The sequence below is a fragment of the Lethenteron reissneri genome, chromosome 72 (assembly GCF_015708825.2).
Source record: "Lethenteron reissneri isolate LAM-NWPU_2019-01 chromosome 72, ASM1570882v1, whole genome shotgun sequence".
Classification (NCBI taxonomy): domain Eukaryota; kingdom Metazoa; phylum Chordata; class Hyperoartia; order Petromyzontiformes; family Petromyzontidae; genus Lethenteron; species Lethenteron reissneri.
Window position 1 is genome coordinate 3,191,675 of NC_083850.1, and position 19,090 is coordinate 3,210,764.

At 49.5% G+C, this 19,090-nt stretch overlaps 2 protein-coding genes across 2 annotated transcripts in view; one reads left to right on the forward strand and one right to left on the reverse strand.

Moving 5' to 3' along the window:
* LOC133361273 (zinc finger protein OZF-like) overlaps positions 1 to 19,090 on the reverse strand; it is a 282,249-nt gene that overhangs the window by 53,980 nt on the left and 209,179 nt on the right. The window lies entirely within an intron of this gene.
* On the forward strand, positions 2,789 to 8,579 carry LOC133361278 (uncharacterized). The gene is made up of 2 exons (XM_061580201.1): positions 2,789 to 4,441; positions 8,241 to 8,579. The coding sequence occupies exons 1-2, from the start codon at positions 3,122 to 3,124 to the stop codon at positions 8,253 to 8,255; spliced, it is 1,335 nt and encodes a 444-aa protein (XP_061436185.1). The 5' UTR covers positions 2,789 to 3,121; the 3' UTR covers positions 8,256 to 8,579.

The window sequence follows — 19,090 nt, forward strand, 5'->3', positions numbered from 1 at the left end:
AATTCTTATCAACAACAGTGTCCTTAAATATGATGCTAAAATAAATGTTAACACTAAATTAAACGTGCACGTCGTAATCCCTCCCTCGCATTTACGACTAACGATTTGCATTTGCACATAACATACATTCAAGCACAGTAAAATGCTAATACGACATATTGTTATTCTAAAATTTGAATGCGATTCTTGCCCTGTACCCCCCACAGTTCACATATTCGACCCCCGGTTAGATCGAACAGATAATTTACGTACATATGTGTAGAGTGCGATTTTATATACTTCTAATGAGATTTAAATACCGTTCCTCCGTTTATGGTGCTATAAATTATAAAACCAGTTGATAATTTTTTTGTCGTTTAATGTTTAGTGTTATTGTTTATAGTGTTATCAATTTACATATTTTTTAAGTACAGGTGATTCCCGGTATACTTCGGTATTCTGGACCTGAACGTTGCGAAACGATTCATAACGAGGACCTTTCCCCACCAGAGCGCAAGCCGCTAATGAAAAGAACTCGAGGCGGCGGGAACACGTGCTTCCATGGGCAGTGGGGGACAGGGCATGGTTGTATTGCCTACAGGTGCCACCGGGTATGTCCCCCAAGTTGCTCCGCCAATGGCGGTAGAGGTCATAGAGGTGGGTGATGTAAAGACAGTGCATCAACTAAGGGACAATTGGTGACAACAAGATAGAGAGAGTTCGAGAAGGGAATGCGAGATCAAGTGTGGGCGGAGGTTCACGCCGAGAATGAGAGAGGGGGAGGAACGAGGTTCGGGGCTGTGTTGGCGGGGATTCGGGTCGAGGCTGGTTGCCGTCTAGTCGTCATCGTTGCTATATCGTGACACCTGGGTCCTAAGCCGCGTTAAAGGCTAAATAAAAGAACCATCTGCAGTCTGAGTCCGGAGTTATTGCAATTGTAACGTTTCATTATTTCACGGGCTAGTATTGGGTTTTTGCGATTATTTAACATATTCATACTGAATATTGCTATTTGATGCCATTGAGATGGAACATTCATCCAGCAGTGGACAGCTTGATCCTAATACCACCAAAGTGTTATGCAAATAATTGTAATCCAATCCTGATCCTGCACATTCCGTTTCACATATTCCACCCTTGGTTGTCACGTCCATATTACATACAGACATGTTACATACTCACGAGCATAGTGTGATTCTTAGAGGACCACGGTGTGAAGCTAAGAATTCGAATGAGATTTAAATATCACACTTCAATGTACGGTGTTCTAATCTATAATACTAGTTAATGATGTTATCTTATAGCGTTATAATGTATCGCTCATAGCTTATATTGTTAGAGTTCACAACATTATAGTTTACTATAACACTAGTTTGTAGTGTTATTTTAAAGCGGTACAATGTATAGCTCATAGTTTGAAGGTTATATTGTTAGAGTTTGTAATGTTAGAGTATACAATGTGAGTTTACAATTTGAGATTTTTTAGACGTGCCCTGTTCTCGTGGGACCCCACACGGATTTGGAAATAATTGCTATGATCATGTCTGAGCTGGAATGAGCGACTAACGTTTAACCTTGTTTAATCATAGCTGTGTGTAGGTTAGTGTCATCGGTGCTTAGTGAATACTACTCATGAATGAACTCATACTTCTTTCGGATAGAAATTTGAAATCGTGTTGGTAGAACAAGTTGCCTGCCTTTTCTAGACGAATTGTTATCTTCATGTGTGTCCGTAAATATACTGCTAAAATACACAGCATAGGGAAGGCTGCCTTGTTCTGGAGATGTAGTTTGGCTAAGGCGCTGTGGCCGTGTGATGACACGGATTCTGAAACATTGGAGTTAAACACTCCCTGCTTGGCCCCGTCGACAGCAGCGAAGGCTGTCATATACCGCCCCATTAACGAGTTGGCTGTATGATGTGTATAGTTGAAGGTGCTAGGTGTTGTCTTCTTCTAACAGCTACTAACGTGCGTGTGTTGTCTGGTTTTAGGATTTGTCCATTGTTGTTCTTTTTTTTTTGCTTTTTTTTTCTTGAGTTCTGTCACTTGTTGCAGTTTGAGAATTCGTCATGTGACAGTGGTGTTTTCCTAAGTGGGAATTTCGCTTTGGTACATTTTGTGATTGTTATAATAATTGTAACGATTCATAAGCTCGTTAGATAATAATGTGATTGTGCGTGTATTTATATATAAATATTATGTCTTTTGCGATTCGATGACATTGAGATGAGACCTTCATCTTGCAGTGAAAATCGTGATTGTAATATGACCATGTTGTAATTGTAATAATTGTATCCGATCCTTGCACGTAGACCATACATAATATGAACAGAGTGTGATTCTAATACGACCACACCGATTCTAATGCTTCTGTAGTGGTGGTATTGACGTGCGCCGGCAGTGAGGGATCACGGGGCGCGGGGTTGGGAACGCAGTGTGGGCGTGGCATGGACGCGCGCGCCGGTGGTGAGGCGCGCTCACACAAGCTGGGAAGAGAGGATCGTAGCGAGTGCGCAGTGATTGGTCAGATAAGTGGGTACTCTCAGCGACGTCCGCAGGAGGGGTATAAAGGGGGACGCGCGAGAGCACTCGTGGTCAGTGTTAACCAGTTGAAGACCGAAGACGGGGTGGAGGAGATAGGGGCCCTGTGTGGCTCGGAGCCGAGACTGGGGGGACCGTAGTCCGACGCCCGTGTGGGTCGGGACGGTGGTACCCAGAGCCGAGACGGGCACCCCGGCTGGGTGTGTCCCGGACGGCAACGGGGCGTAAGAGCCCGTGTCAGTACAGCTGAGTGGGTGTTAGTCACCCGTGTAACGAAGTCGTAGCTGAGTGGGTGTCCGTCACCCGTGTAGCTAAGTGGGTGTTGGTCACCCGTGTAACGAAGTCGTAGCTGAGTGGGTGTCCGTCACCCGTGTAGCTAAGTGGGTGTTGGTCACCCGTGTAACGAAGTCGTAGCTGAGTGGGTGTCCGTCACCCGTGTAGCTAAGTGGGTGTTGGTCACCCGTGTAACGAAGTAGGGTGTTAGGCATCCGTGTAACTACAAGTTGGTGAAAATAAAGAGTGTGCTACCCGTGAAGTCGTCTCCTGCCGAGTTACTACTTTACAACTGGCGTCAGAAGTAAACCTGTCTTCAAGGAGAAATGGACACAAGGAAGACTTCTCGTTCCCACGTGCAAGACCGGGGAGACGACGACGTACCGGTGACACCACCCTCGGGAGGAGAGGACGAGGAGTTGCCGCCGATGCAGCACTTCGCGGAAATGGCCGATGCTCCGCCCGCCTCCGACACCAGCCTGCAGGACGCACATTCCCGCCTGGCGGAGTTGCTGCTCGCCGCCGCTGCAATCTTGGCGGAGATCTCCGTTCCAGCGGCCGGAGGAACGCCTGCGGGGTTGGAAGAGGCGGCGCGGCTGGAGGGTTCCCGCCATACGGCGTTTCGCGCCAAAAGTTTGGGAGTTGGCGCCATTTTTGAGGGCCCGACTCCGCTTGGCGGGAAACGAGGACACCACGTGGCCAGAGGTCTCCACACAGCGCAGCCCGCGTCATCGGCGAGCGCCGGAGCTCTCCATTTTGCGCCTGCAGAGGGAGCCGACATTTTCTACAACCACAGCGGCGCGCGGGAAAATCGCTCCAACGACGACGACGACGATCGAGTTCTCCAGCAACGATTGCCCGCGCTGTCGGTGTTCAAGGCGGACGGGGGCGACTGGGGAGCCTTCCAGCGACGGTTCATCGCGCATCAAGAAATGTCGGGGTGGTCCGACACCACTGCCCTGCGCGCGCTGCCAGCGATGCTCGACGACGACGCGCTTGCGGCCTTCACGTCTGCCCCGAGGTCGTCCCGCTCCACGCTCCAGGCCGCGCTGCACCTGTTGGCCAAGGTGTTCGGGCCGCCCTCGACCTGTCGCCACCAGTTCTACGATCGGCGGAAGGTGGTTGGAGAAACAACGCTCGCCTATCGCACGGCGCTGCTCGCCCTGGCAGATTCAGCTTTTCCCCGTATGGACAAGGAGGGGAAGGACGCCATGGTGACGGAGCAGCTGCTGGCGCTGGCTCACGGATTGGGAGTTCCCATTAATACGGCGGACGAGATGGACATCTGCTCCCTGGGGATTGCCACGAGTATCCACGCTTACGAGGTCCTACAGCGGAAGCCGACGGTCGTCTGCGCATCGGTGGAGAACGGGGCACCGGCCGCCACGATCATCGGACCTCAGCCTGCTGTGCCTCGGGAGGAGGCCTTCGCGGGTTCGAGGCCGGGGGAGTGGAGAACGGGCGGTCGTTCGCCCACACGCTCCTCCCGCAAGCTGGAGCAACCGAAACCCACGACGTCCCTCGTCGTCTGCTACAACTGCGGCCTTCGGGGCCACGTCGCGTCGGGATGCCGGGCCCCGCGTCAACGCACCGCGGGACCACGTCCGGACGACGCCCAGGGACTCAAGACATCCCAACTGAACCCGGCAAGTCGCGGCACCTCACACGTTCGGTCCACAAGCACGGCACATTCGGGTCGCCGCTTAGCGGTGGGGGGACCGGGTATGGGCGCCGGGGGTTCGGTTCGGCGAGAGGGGTCCGCGTACGGCCCGAAGGCAGTCGAGTGGTCCGAATTAGCCCACAGGATTGTGGCTGCGTCGGCCGGGTCGTCCGTGGTAACGGGGTACATTGACGGGGTTGAGGTCCGGGTGCTCGTGGACACGGGTGCGTCGGCCACTATTATTTCGGACCTGATTTATAATATTCTTCCCGTACAATGTCGACCACTTCTGCCGGTGGACGTACCGTTTTACGCGGCAAACGGGGGATCTTTGGGAATCATCGGCCAGATTCGGGCGAATATTTGTATTGGCGACATTAAATTGGCGGGTCCTATTTTTGTATCATCATCGTTGGCCGTTCCTTGTTTACTAGGCACGGATTTTCTGTCTAAGATGCCCATAAAAATTCTCATAGACCAGGCCTGCATTGAGCTTCCATCGGGTCGGCGGGTTGAGTTTTTGAAAAGTCCAAATAAGATACGCACGGCTTGTGCGACGGTGCAGGCGCTGGCAACCCGGACTGTACGGGTGCCCCCGGGGTCGCAAATGTTGGTACCCCTTCGGTTGAGGAAACCCCTGGGGGCGGATGCGGGGGCGCAGGGAGTTCTATTGGGGCCGTCTAACAGGGCTAAAGGGGACCTCGACTTAGCGGTGGCCCAGACCATGGTGAGGGGGGACAGTGAGCCGTTCGTTGTGGTCCTGAATACGGGGTCGCGGCCGGCCGTGATTACGCAGGGAACGGTAGCTCGCTCACGCCGCGCCGCTGCCCGTCGAGGAACAGCTCGTTGCTCACGCCGATTCGCATGTCGATACGCATCCCCAAAGTGAGGAGGGGACGGAGTGGTTGGACTCGTTGTGTGCCGGGTCCAGTACCTTGTCCAGTGTGCAGAGGGGTGCATTGAGGGGCTTGCTGCTCGAGTTCGCTGACGTGTTTAGCAGGCACAAGTACGACATTGGCTGCACAGACCTGTTGCGCCACCACATAGAGACTGGGGATGCGGCCCCTATTCGACAGAATCCCTTCCGGCTCAGTCCAGCCGAGAAGGAGCATGTGCAGTCAGCAGTAAATGACATGTTGGCGGCCGACATCATTGCGCCCTCTTCCAGTCCGTGGGGTGCTCCTATCGTCTTGGTTAAAAAACAGGATGGATCCCTGCGGTTCTGTGTTGATTTCCGCCGCCTAAACAAAATATCAATGGCCGATGCGTATCCGCTCCCCAGGATGGATGAGTCGCTGGATGCCTTGGCAGGAGCACAGTTTTTTTCGACGCTCGATTTGCTTTCGGGATTTTGGCAATTGCCCCTCGATGACGAATCAAAACCTAAAACCGCTTTCCGGACACCGGGAGGCCTATTTGAGTTCAACCGATTGCCCATGGGTTTACATTCCGCTCCTGCCACGTTCCAGAGGCTCATGGAATTGGTTTTGTCAGGCCTTCAATGGGACACCTGTTTGATTTACCTCGACGATATCATCGTTTTCAGCCGAACTTTTGAGGAGCACCTCCAGCGACTGAGGGCAGTGTTTCTCAGGATGCGTTCCGCGAAGCTTAAATTTAAACCGGCTAAATGTTTTCTGCTTCGGGAATCGGTCAGGTATTTGGGCCATATCGTTAGCCGTTCGGGGATCTCGACGGACCCTGCTAAGACGAATGCGTCGGCTCATGGCCAACACCGACCTCTGTTACTGAAGTCCGCAGCTTCATAGGATTTGCCTCCTATTACCGTCGTTTTGTCAAACAGTTTGCCACCATAGCCAGGCCCCTGCACGCCTTGACGGCTAAAGGGGTGCGGTTTCACTGGGGGCCGGAGGAGGAGGCCGCGTTCTGCTCCCTGCGTGACGCCTTGGTGCAGGCTCCCCCCTTGTGTTACCCCGATTTCACGCAACCGTTTGTGCTCGACACGGATGCCAGTAACACGGGTATCGGGGGAGTGCTCTCACAGGTGGTCGGGGGGGTCGAACGGGTGGTCGCCTACGGTAGCAGGGTTCTGTCCCCCGCGGAACAACGCTACTGTGTGACACGGCGTGAATTGCTGGCGATCGTGTTTTTTATACAGCAATTCAGGCCGTATCTGTATGGCCGTCACTTTACGGTTCGCACGGACCATGCGGCTCTCCAATACGCTATGCGGGTGGCGCAGCCATCCGGCCAATTGTCCCGATGGTTGGAGGTCCTTCAGGACTACCAATTCACGACGATTTACCGCAAGGGGTTGCGCCACTCGAATGCGGATGCATTGTCACGGTTGCCGACGCGTACGGAATGCGCATGTCAGTTGGGATCGGCGCGGTGTAAACCTTCTGTCGATGTTCCCGCGGAAGTGGTGCTAGCCGCCACGGATACGACGGGGGTCGACGCCCCCACGGGGAGGGACTCGCTGTTAGCATTGCCTCTCATCGAGTGGGGCCGTCTGCAAATGGCCGACAGCTCCCTACTCGCGCTACGTCGGAAGGTTAACGTTCCCGAGGGCGGGGAAACGCGGGTCGGTTCCTGGGTGTGCAGACAGGGCCTCTTGATGAAGTGGGACTCCATGTCCCGGCGTCACGTGCTTGTGGTGCCGGTTGCTGTACGGGGTAAAGTCGTCCTGGCTGCCCATGAACGACTCATGCACCTGGGGTTTCACAAAACGCTCGCCCTCATTCAGCGAGACTACTATTGGCCTGGGATGGGCAGTGACGTGGCGAACATTCTTAAGGGGTGTGTAGGGTGCGCTAAAAGAAAACCGCCACCAATAGCGGCTAATCCACCGCTTCAATCCATTCAAGTTTCGCGCACGAACGAATTGGTCGCGCTAGACATCTTGGGGCCCTTTCCCACCACACCTCGGGGAAATAAGTTCCTGCTGGTTGGCGTAGAGTACTTCACCCGCTGGCCCATGGCGTGGCCACTCGCCAACCAGTCGGCTGCGGCGGTGGCGGACGCCTTTGTCCAAGGTTACGTTTTGGACAAAGGCGCCCCCGAACGCTTGCTCACGGATCAAGGGAAAAACTTTTCGAGTGTTTTGTTGCGCGAGGTGTGCGACCTGTTGGGTACGAAGAAAGTACGTACCTCCCCGTACCACCCGCAGACTGACGGTATGGTTGAACGTCTGAACAGGACGATTACGTCTATGCTGTGCCAACAGGTATGCGACGACCAGGTGGATTGGGACTTACAGGTACCGGGGGTACTAGCGGCCTATCGGATGGCACCCCATGCGGCGACGGGGTTTTCTCCATTTTTTCTGATGTATGGGCGGGAGGCTGATCCGGCCATGGACGTCCAACTGGGGATTTCACAGCCACGTGCAAAATCTAAATTGGCAGACCACATTAAGTTTAACATCGCCAAATTGGGGGAGGCGCGAGAGGCTGCGAGATTGAATTCACGCTCTCGGCAGATCGCGAACGAGCGATTGCATGAACGGAAGGTGCGTACGCACAATTGGGAACCGGGCGATAAAGCCTGGCTGCATTGTCCACACGCACCGTTGGCTACGTCCCCCAAACTGTTGAGACCGTGGAGGGGACCGGTGGAAATTGTGCGGGTTGCACGACCCCAGAGTATACAGATTAAATGGGGAAAACGCCGTTGGTACGTGCACCCCTCCCGACTGAAACCCTACGCGGCGCCGCGTGACCCCGGGTTGTGCCGTGACGACCGAGCGTGGGATGTGACCGTCGACTCGGGGAGGGATGTGTCGCAGGCTGATCCTCACGTGTCTCCACCTGACCCACCCCCAGGTGTCTCGGACCTGACGGCTGTTGACCGTCGGGAACCGGAACCCCGGGGCTCGCACGGAGCCCCGATGCCTGTCCCATGCCTCCCTGAACTGCCGGCGCTGCCGGATGGCCAACTGCGTCCTGTGCCGTACGACGGTCCGGCAAGGCGGACTCGATCAAGGACGCAACACTTTTCATGAAAAAAAAAAAAAATATATTCTTTTTTTGTTAAAGCCCGACTTCGTTGCCGGCTTCCCCCCCTCTGCCGGGGTAATGTCCCGTTCAAGGGACGCTCGGACATTGGGACATTGCATGAGTCGGAGAGAAAAGAAGAGAAAATGATTAAAGAAATTTTTTTTTATTGTTACTCTTTCCACATACACAGTATCGTTGCCACTCGCCGGATTGTGCATGTTGTTCTTGTTGCGGGTGGGGCGGTTGCTGGGTTTTGCGGATTGCGGTGTTCATGTTGTGTTATGTTACGGGGCACACATGGGAGTGAAGGGGTGTTGTATGGTTTATTAGCAGCCGGGTCGGCTGCGAGCTATGTGGTAGGGGGTGATGTAGTGGTGGTATTGACGTGCGCCGGCAGTGAGGGATCACGGGGCGCGGGGTTGGGAACGCAGTGTGGGCGTGGCATGGACGCGCGCGCCGGTGGTGAGGCGCGCTCACACAAGCTGGGAAGAGAGGATCGTAGCGAGTGCGCAGTGATTGGTCAGATAAGTGGGTACTCTCAGCGACGTCCGCAGGAGGGGTATAAAGGGGGACGCGCGAGAGCACTCGTGGTCAGTGTTAACCAGTTGAAGACCGAAGACGGGGTGGAGGAGATAGGGGCCCTGTGTGGCTCGGAGCCGAGACTGGGGGGACCGTAGTCCGACGCCCGTGTGGGTCGGGACGGTGGTACCCAGAGCCGAGACGGGCACCCCGGCTGGGTGTGTCCCGGACGGCAACGGGGCGTAAGAGCCCGTGTCAGTACAGCTGAGTGGGTGTTAGTCACCCGTGTAACGAAGTCGTAGCTGAGTGGGTGTCCGTCACCCGTGTAGCTAAGTGGGTGTTGGTCACCCGTGTAACGAAGTCGTAGCTGAGTGGGTGTCCGTCACCCGTGTAGCTAAGTGGGTGTTGGTCACCCGTGTAACGAAGTCGTAGCTGAGTGGGTGTCCGTCACCCGTGTAGCTAAGTGGGTGTTGGTCACCCGTGTAACGAAGTAGGGTGTTAGGCATCCGTGTAACTACAAGTTGGTGAAAATAAAGAGTGTGCTACCCGTGAAGTCGTCTCCTGCCGAGTTACTACTTTACACTTCTAATGAACCTGCGTTTATGTGGTTTTATATGGTTCTAAATTTAAACACTAGTTTATAATCGTTTAATGTTTAGTGTTTATAATGTGTTTATGCGTTTATTTATGAATAGAAAACTGTCTATTGCTCTTCAATACCATTGAGATGTAACATTCATCCAGCAGTGAAAATCGTGATTCTATAACGACCGTAGTGTAATTGTAATGATTTTAATCCGATCCTTGCACGTACACTATACATACATATGAGCAAAGTGCTATTATAATAAGACCACACTGTGATTCTATTGCTTATAATGATATTCTAATACCTTACCTCCGTTTATATGGTTCTAAATTAAAACACTAGTTTACAATCATTTAATGTTTAGTGTTATCGTTTATAGTATTACAGTTTACATGTTATAGAGTACAGTTTATCCCCGACATACTTCGGGATTAGAGACTGGTACGTTGATGAACGATTAACCACGGGGAACTTTCCCCTCAAGGAACACGTGTTAATCGGGTAGACAGCCAAGATGATGCCAGTTCAGGGCACACTTGTGTGACGGAGATCCTCCACCTGAAATTCTCTTAACATGTTTTTGCTAGGAACATTATAAAATAAAGAACGGACAAACATTTGTTAAAAATACGTTTTTATTCATCTGCAATCATTTTTACGTCAAAACTCGAAGGGAATATTTATTATGTCCTATGTTCACACATTTCCAGTACAATGCAAACCATTTCTGTTCCAGGAATACCAAAGCGTTAAAGTATCATTCCCCATGATTTCCTTATTAGTTCACCACATTGGTTCACTGTGCATCTATGTTGAAGTCAAGGCCATATATCCAACGAACGCGTCATCAATGTACATCCTTAAATCGTATATCTAAAGTCGATTAATACCAACCAAAAAAAGCTATATACTTGAAAAAAACTTTAAAATGTTGAGTAAAGATATACCTCCAGACGCATTCCATCTTTAGCTCAACAGGAACACTTAACGACTACAATTGAACCCTCTCACAACCAGTGCTCATCACACCACTTCGGCAAGTAATCCGATAACATTACAAACGACCACCTGGCACGCCATTAAGCTCTCACAAAAACTGTAAAACTAAAATGGTCAAAATGACACACAAAAGTACTCGATATGGCTTAATAGGTATAACAACATGACATAATATTTTTTCAGTCACCCCGAGCTCTCTGGTTGACTCTCGAGCCACTCCATTACATCCAGCCATCTCTCGGGATCCAACTGCATGGGATCGAAGGTGGAAACCTCTTCAGGACTCATTGCAGCACCTTGAATTTCAGCTTTTGATTTCAGTTTCCTATCATTGTGGACCTTCTGATGCCTGTTCATGTTTGATGAGTGTGTAAAGGCCTCCCCACACACAGAGCACAGGAATGGCTTCTCGCCCGTGTGTGTTCTCTGATGGTCTTGAAGAGTTGACGAGTGTGCAAATGCCTTACCACACACAGGGCAAATGCCTTACCACACACAGGGCACAGGAATGGCTTCTCACCCGTGTGTGTTCTCTGATGACTCTGAAGATGTGATGACTTCGCAAATGTCTTCCCACACACAGGGCACAGGAATGGCTTCTCGCCCGTGTGCGTTCTCTGATGAGTTTGAAGAGTTGACGATTGTGCAAATGCCTTCCCACACACAGGGCACTGGAATGGCTTCTCACCCGTGTGTGTTCTCTGGTGGCTCTGAAGATGTGATTGCCGTGAAAAGGACTTACCACACACAGAGCAATTGAATGGCTTCTTGTCTCCGTGTACGTGGGGCTGTGGAAAGCGTCTCTGCTCCATGTGAGCGTAGTAACAGCAGCGGTGTTATCGAGTCAAAAGTTCGCTATCGGCCGCAAGGATGTTGAGCGTTGAGTTTTGGATTTTGTTAACTGCTAAAACAAGAACGACACTCGCGTCTAACCGAGACGCAAAAAAATCCCGCTAATTTGACGACGAACACGTTTAAGAGTTTATCCGTGAAAATAGACACCTACTTGGAGATTCACGGTATATCGATGTCTGGAACCCGTCTGAAGATGTCGCCACGAACTCTCCCGACGCAAAGTCGCCTAACTGTCGACACAGCAATTGTGCTCGCCAGGCTGCGTTGTCTCGCGGTTGAAGGGCGATCAGCAGAGCGACGAGTCGAGCGTCCAACCTCATCAAGTTCCCTCTCGAAATGGCATTGAGCTCTGCTTCTGAGCCGCCTTATAACTCCCCCCCTAGGATCCAATCCTTTGTCTTTCAGGATATTTGCATTCGATTGTTAATTTTGGAAGGTACAATCCGCATGTCTATACCGAAGAGTAATGTGCCCATTGTGCATCTCAGTGTGTAATTGTGCGCTTATTTTGAATAAATGGAAAAACTTTGTCCTCGATTTAAAGTGAATGCAGAGAAATTAGCATGTAACTTTAGAAAAGGAAGAGAGCGGCCTTCTCGACGAGGGAGTGAAACCCAATAGGTAATATTATTTTACAGCGTTACAATGGATAGGTTGTAGTTCATAGGTTATACTATTATGTTTCACTATGATAGAGCTTAACATGTGAGAGTATACAATATCAGAGTTGATCAAATGCAAGCAGGCTACCTTGAGAGCGATCGCGAATGGGTTGCGTGTCTGGAAGAAGCCTCGCTCTTTCAGATGCCGTACCAGCTTCGTCAACTCTTCGCTACGATTCTGCTGTATTCCATGCCAGCAGATACGAAGGATCTCTGGGATAAATTCTACGACGAATTGGCTCGCGATTACGAGTACCAGTACCGCGAGCTGACCAACAAAGAACAAATGGTAAAGTTCAAGACCCTTCACAGCCTCCACGAGTTCCTCACGGCAGGTGGGATGGCTCTGTCGGACTTTGACGACCTCCCGCAGCTTTCCGAGTACCCACACTTGGTCTTGGACTCGCTGCTTGCGAAGAACCATATCTGCCTCGAATTGGAAGGATATGATAAAAACGAGCTACAAGACATCGTAGAAGATGCTGACAGACTCAACACGAACCAGACAGAAATCTACGACGAAATTGTTGGCTCAGTCGAAGACAGTCAACCCGATCAAAAGCTGTTCTTCATCGATGGTCCGGGCGGCACGGGGAAGTCCACGCTGCTCAACCATGTGCTGGCGAAGATACGTCTTCAAGGCAAGATTGCGATTACTGTTGCTTCCAGCGGCATTGCCTCGCTGCTGCTTCCAGGCGGCCCTACCGCACATTCCACGTTCAAGATCCCGTTGAAACCGACGAACATATCCACATGCTTCATTCGAAAACAGTCCAAGCTCAAAGCATTTATCAAGGAGGCAAGTCTTATCGTTTGGGATGAAGCCCCAATGACGCACCGGTTTGCGTTTGAAGCGGTGGATCGCACGCTTCGCGATATTTTGGACAATCTGTATGAACCGTTTGGAGGCAAAGTGGTTCTCCTGTCCGGTGACTTTCGACAGATTCTTCCAGTTGTCAAGAAAGGAACACCAGCTGATACTGTGGATGCGTGTTTCAAGTCGTCCGACCTGTGGTCCCACATCAAGCAAGTTCATCTGACTGTGAAGATGAGAGTCCAGTGTGCAGAGAACAAAGAATCAGCCGCAGAACTTGCTGCCTTTTCAGATTTTCTTTTGAAAGTCGGAGAGGGTAGGCATGAAGTTGATCCAGACCTCGGTCCGGATTGCATCAAGATTCCGCGTGCCATGGTGATCGACAATCCTCAATACGACCCAGACATCGACGGAGATGAGGACGGCAATCATCTGCCCGTTTCACTCGGGTTGAAGAGGATTGTCGATGCCATGTACAGTGCAAATGAATTGAATTACCCTACGGTGGCAACGAGCGACTACTTCGCTCGCCGCACTATTCTGACGCCGACCAACGCCGCTGTGCAGCGAGTGAATGAGGCTGTCGCGGATCGCCTCAGAGAAGCTCCACAAGTGTACCTGTCTACAGATTCGGTTGAGGACGACGAGAGAGCAGGGTCAGCATTCTTTGAGACAGAGCTCCTCAACTCGGTGAACATCAACGGGGTTCCGCCACACAAGTTGATCCTCAACAAAGGCATCCCAGTGATGATGATGCGCAACTTGAACCTGGACGCTGGCCTGTGCAACGGAACACGGCTTCGCATCGTGGAAATGAAGCCACACGTCATTCGTGCGACTATCATGACAGGAACCCATAACTGTGAGGAGGTGTTGATCCCTCGGATCATCTTCATCAGCGACGACGACACGAAGGACTTCCCATTTCGACTTCGGCGCAAACAGTTCCCCATTGTCCCAGCATTCGCGATGACCATCAACAAGGCGCAAGGGCAAACTGTTCACAACCTGCGATTATATCTACCAACGCCATGCTTCTCGCACGGCCAACTGTACGTGACACTATCGCGAGTCACGGCAAGATCCAACATCAAGGTGCTTATTGAGGGACCTCACGACGAGGAGGAAGACGGATTATACACGAAGAATATCGTCTATCGCCAGATATTTGAATAAGTTGTATTCTATATTTAAATAAGTTGCATTCTTTAATATTGTCGATTGAGCGTCTCATTAAAATACATATAAACTCACAAAAATAAACATAAAACAATCACCAAAACATGTCTATTGTGTCCAGCCACTTTCAACTCCCCACCAACCAAGCACATACACACCGCCCGCGAAGCGGGCGGCGACTGCTAGTGTATAATGTACGTTGATTACCGTATAAATAACCCAAACTGCAATGGGTACCCATAGCCATATATATATCCATTAACACCCCCCTCCCCCACTTCGCGCAAGAAGAGCACACACGTTTTGTCATCACATCTACCTCTCTATTTACGGAACGAAACAGGAGCACTTCTCCACAAAACTGGCCGTCGGCTAATGAAGATTGTTGTAATTACTGGCGAAACGTCGTACTCAGATTGTATATGTTGTGGTTTGGCTCTCCAACACACCATTGTGCTGGACTAGTAACGAATTAGCATGTCCTGTTCACGGGACAAACCTTACTAATTGGGTGTGTGGGTGGTGGCGGGTTTAATGAAACATGTTCATATTTAGGCGATTCATGGATACGGTATTCGAATCTCATTAAAAGTATTATAATGGCAATCTGCTCATATAAAAGAAAGCTTACGTTCAATCGACCCGGGGGTTGGATATGCTAACTGTGGGGGTGCAGGGTTGGAATCGAATTCAAATTCCTAGAATAACAATATTGTCGTATTAGCATTTTACTGTGCTTGACTGTATGTTTTGTGTAAATGCAAATTGTTAGTCGTAAATGCGAGGCAGGGGTTAAGAGGTGCATGTTTAATCCAGTATTCGTCTCCATCAACCAAAATTAGTACAAAGTCGGTCATAAAAGAGTACGAGTTATTTCACGAGTAGTATTCGCTGAGCCCCCAGATACTAACCTACACACAGTTATGGTTAAACAAAGTAACGTTTAGTCACTTAATTTTCAGCTCAGACATCATCATCGCATTCATTTCCGAAGACGTGTGGGATGGTCCCGCGAGACCTGGCTACAAATAGTCGAGCAGCAGAAACAGCAGAATCAGAAGTAGTTGCGTCGCCCTCAAAATGTGTTGTTGCTGATGCTGTTGTCGCTGCTGTTATTGGTGCTGCTTTAGTTACTTCTGTTGCTGTTATGTATTGGGTGGTGGCTCATTTACTCATCACCACCCATAATCATCAGCATCAACACCCATTATCATCACCAATCATCATTATCACTATCAACTCACCATCACCAACCATCGTCACCACCACCACCCAACCATCACAACCAACATTCATCATAACCACCACCAATCATCCATCATCATCAACACCCATAATCACAACCCATCATCATCACCACCCATCATCATAACCTCACCAATCATTACCACCACCCATGATCATTACTACCACCCATCATAATCACTACACATTATCATCACCAACCATCATCATTACCACCCTTCATAATCACCACCCATCATCATCACCACCATCCATTATCAAGAAACAGCATCATCACCACCCATCATAAATTAACAAATACACACAGCTACAAACATAGATATGTAACCTGACACAGACATAGATAACAGACACACACAAATAAACAATCTCATTAACAACTTAATCATAAAAAGCCCATATTACCACTGCCAGGATAGGTGCACACAGACAAATCCTTTACACAATAATAATTTACATGGAACTCAAATTCACACTTAGTAAAACCACCTCACTCACTTAAATATAACTACAGACCAAAAACTCTTAATAAAAAACCTGAATTTAAAAGTAAATAAACCAATGGGATGGTGTTTATACGCTTGAAATGTAATTAATGAAATGCAAGTTAATAATTCCTATTAAACAAAAAATAACTACGAAACAGTATGAAGCCTGAGGCCTAGGTATATGCCAGGCTTCAGTCCTCGCCGCAGTAACGGCGACATCAAAGACAGCACAAAGCGAGGGGGCAAATGTTTAATGTCGAACAGAGGGCTCTGCTGTTTCCGGTGACGCACACCACCCGCACTGCACCACGTGGTGCGCCCGCCAAGCGCGTGGGGGCGGAGCCTCGCTGTAGTGACGTCACCTCTGTTATGTCATAGCCACGCCTCCACCCGCAGTCGAGAGGAATGCGCACGAGTGAGCAGCAGCAGAAGAAGCCTTTGCAGAGCGAATCCTCAACGAGGTGAGCGTCCCTATGGGAACCTCATTTGCCAGTAAAAATATGATAATTGTTTTTTACCCTTCTATCTGGCAACAAAACTGACACCTTTTTACAGTGCGCCTTTTGGCGTCATCAGGTCCAACCCATGTGAGACTAGGCTCTAAGGAAAGCTGTCTCGGGTGTGGACCAATCAACTTCAAGGACAGTGCACATCATCAGAGTTATGTTCTTTTGTTTGTATTATGACTGCAGGTATTGCGGTCTATGCAAACATGACTCCTTGTAAAAAGGTGTCAGTTTTGTTGCCAGATAGAAGGGTAAAAAAACAATTATCGTGAGCGTCCCTGTTGACGATGTGTGTTGTTTATTTTTATTGCACGTTTTGACTACAAACTAAAGCTTCATTATTTTTGTGTATGTTGCTATTTGGATTTTCTGCAACCAAATTAGGACTATTAGTTAGATTACTTGGCATGCTCTGATATGTTGATGTTACTGTCATTGTTTAGACCCAAAGCAAGTTAACATTTAAAACGTTCATAACTAACCTGTTTAAATCTCATATAATATGATTAACATGTCTATAATTATTGTGTTCTGATTGCCTGCATAATTGTGCCCTGCATTACATGTATTGAATGTTATCCAACACGGGGGAGGAGTCTACCTTTTAGTTCAGACCCGAGCTGCTGCCATAGATGTCTCCTATCTGTGATGTCACAGCCACATGGGCGGTACCTCTGACATCACGTGACCTACGACGTCATTCTCGGGTTATAACAAATGATTTAAGTATGGTCATTTGACCCCAATGACCTACAAGACATAGGGGGGCCTTTATCAAGCAGTAGATTAATACAAATGGGCTGTGCATCAACATGCTTGTCTGGATTAGAGGTTAAACATCACGGTTATGTCTGGCGATTATGTTTAATGCAATAGGCAGTTGGAATAAACATGTTCGCGTGGGTGGATGAGTGAGCGATCTGACGCACGCGTGAGTGGGCAAACAAGCGAGTGAGTGGACTTGTAAAACAAACGGCACGAAAGTGATTTGATTGGTACAGCGAGTGGTCAAATATGTAATAATTGAGAGGATGAGTGTTTCAAAAGGTTGCTAAATCTGAGCGTTTTTACAACCTCCCCAGGCCCTCCAACATCAAACAGAAACTACTCCTTCCCAACAACATGGACAGACAACGCAAGTGGGCTGACATCTTGGAGGACTATGATGGTAAGTCACAGTTACCTGCATCACGTGGCTTTTATGCAGAGGAGGCAGCTCCCTGATTAATTATTTTTCTTGGTGGTGATGGGAAGAGGTAAACGGTCAAGTGTGGCAGACAGCATGGATTTAGAGCTGCGTTTCAGCCATATTGGGTTAAATTGGGGTCTCAACTTTATGAAATTGATGATCTCAACATGCTTACAAAAATATGACTTGTAATGTTTTACTGCCATGTGACTAATGTTTCTCAACAGTAGGTCATGTTATGTGTTAAGAGGTAATTACAAGAATCTCAGAATTAGTTGTGTGAATATCCACGTGCTTCGTTCTCTAATACATTACTCGTCCTTTGAATTAATTTTGTTTTCCGTAGCCAGGGAGTCATGGCGCCAATCGACCACGTGGGGGGACATTATGGATGAAGTGGACCCTTTCCCAGACCAAAGCTATGAAAATCGTTCCCCAAAGGTGTGTATGGGGTCTATGGGAGTCAAACACCACATTCTCTCCACACTCCCACACCATTGCACCAAAACATCACTACACCTCACATCACCACACAATCTCTTCACATCACCACCAACTCGATACAATATACTCTTAGTTTTTTCGGTAAAGTCACGTACGGGACTCTTTCTTAGGTTTTTTCGGTAAAGTCACATACGTGAGTATGAATGCTTGCAGTCACGAAAGATTCGATTCGAGAATCAATACAATAGCATAGAGCCTCATAAAGCGTCAATACCATCACAAGGCACCGTCTCTCCAGAACATTCCACAATTTCTCCTCTCCGTATCACAACACCATCTCCCAACACCATCACTCCATCCCTCCATCATCACGTCATGCCATGAGTTAATGTGCATGTTTGCATCCTTACATAGATGTGCCAGTATGCATTTTTGTTTGTCTATGTGCCCGTCCATGTTTGTGTGCCTGCGAGAATGGATTTTGTCATGAGTGTGCATGTCTGAATGATAATGTGCTTATCTTCGCGTGAACAGAGGAGCATTGGGGAGGTGAAGAACTTCAGCGGAGTGAAGCGTCTCCAGGAGGACAAGCGCCTTGCGAAGGAGAAATGCACAATGGAAGAGAAGCGCCCCAATGAGGTGAAGCGCCTCGCCAAGGTGAAGCACCAAACGGAGCAGAAGTGCCTTCGAAATAATATCCTCAAAGACGTGAAACGGGTCATGGAAAAGCGCCTCCTTGAAGAAACGCGCTTCATGGAGGAGAAGCGCCTTCGCGAGGTGAAGCGTCTCAAGGAGAAGCATCTGGAGGAAGAGAAGCGCCTCATAGATGTGAAGCGGGTCAAGGAAGAGAAGCGCCTCATGGAGAAGCGGGTGGAAGAAGAGAAGCGCCTTGTCGAGGATCAGCACCTCATTGAGGTGCAGCGAGTCGAGGAAGAGAAGCGCCTCATGGAGGAGAATCGCCTCTTTGAGGTGAAGCGTCTCATAGAGCTGAAGCGTCTTGAGAAAAAAAATAAGCGACTTGAGGAGAGGCGCTTTCGCAAGGTGAAGCTCCTCGAGGAGAAACGTCTCATTCAGGAGAAGCGCCTCGTTGAGGTGAAGCGTCAAGAGGAGGAGAAGCGTCTTGTGGAGCAAAAGCGCCTCGAGGAAGAGCAGCGCCTCGCCAAGATCGAGCGACAATGGCTCCAGAC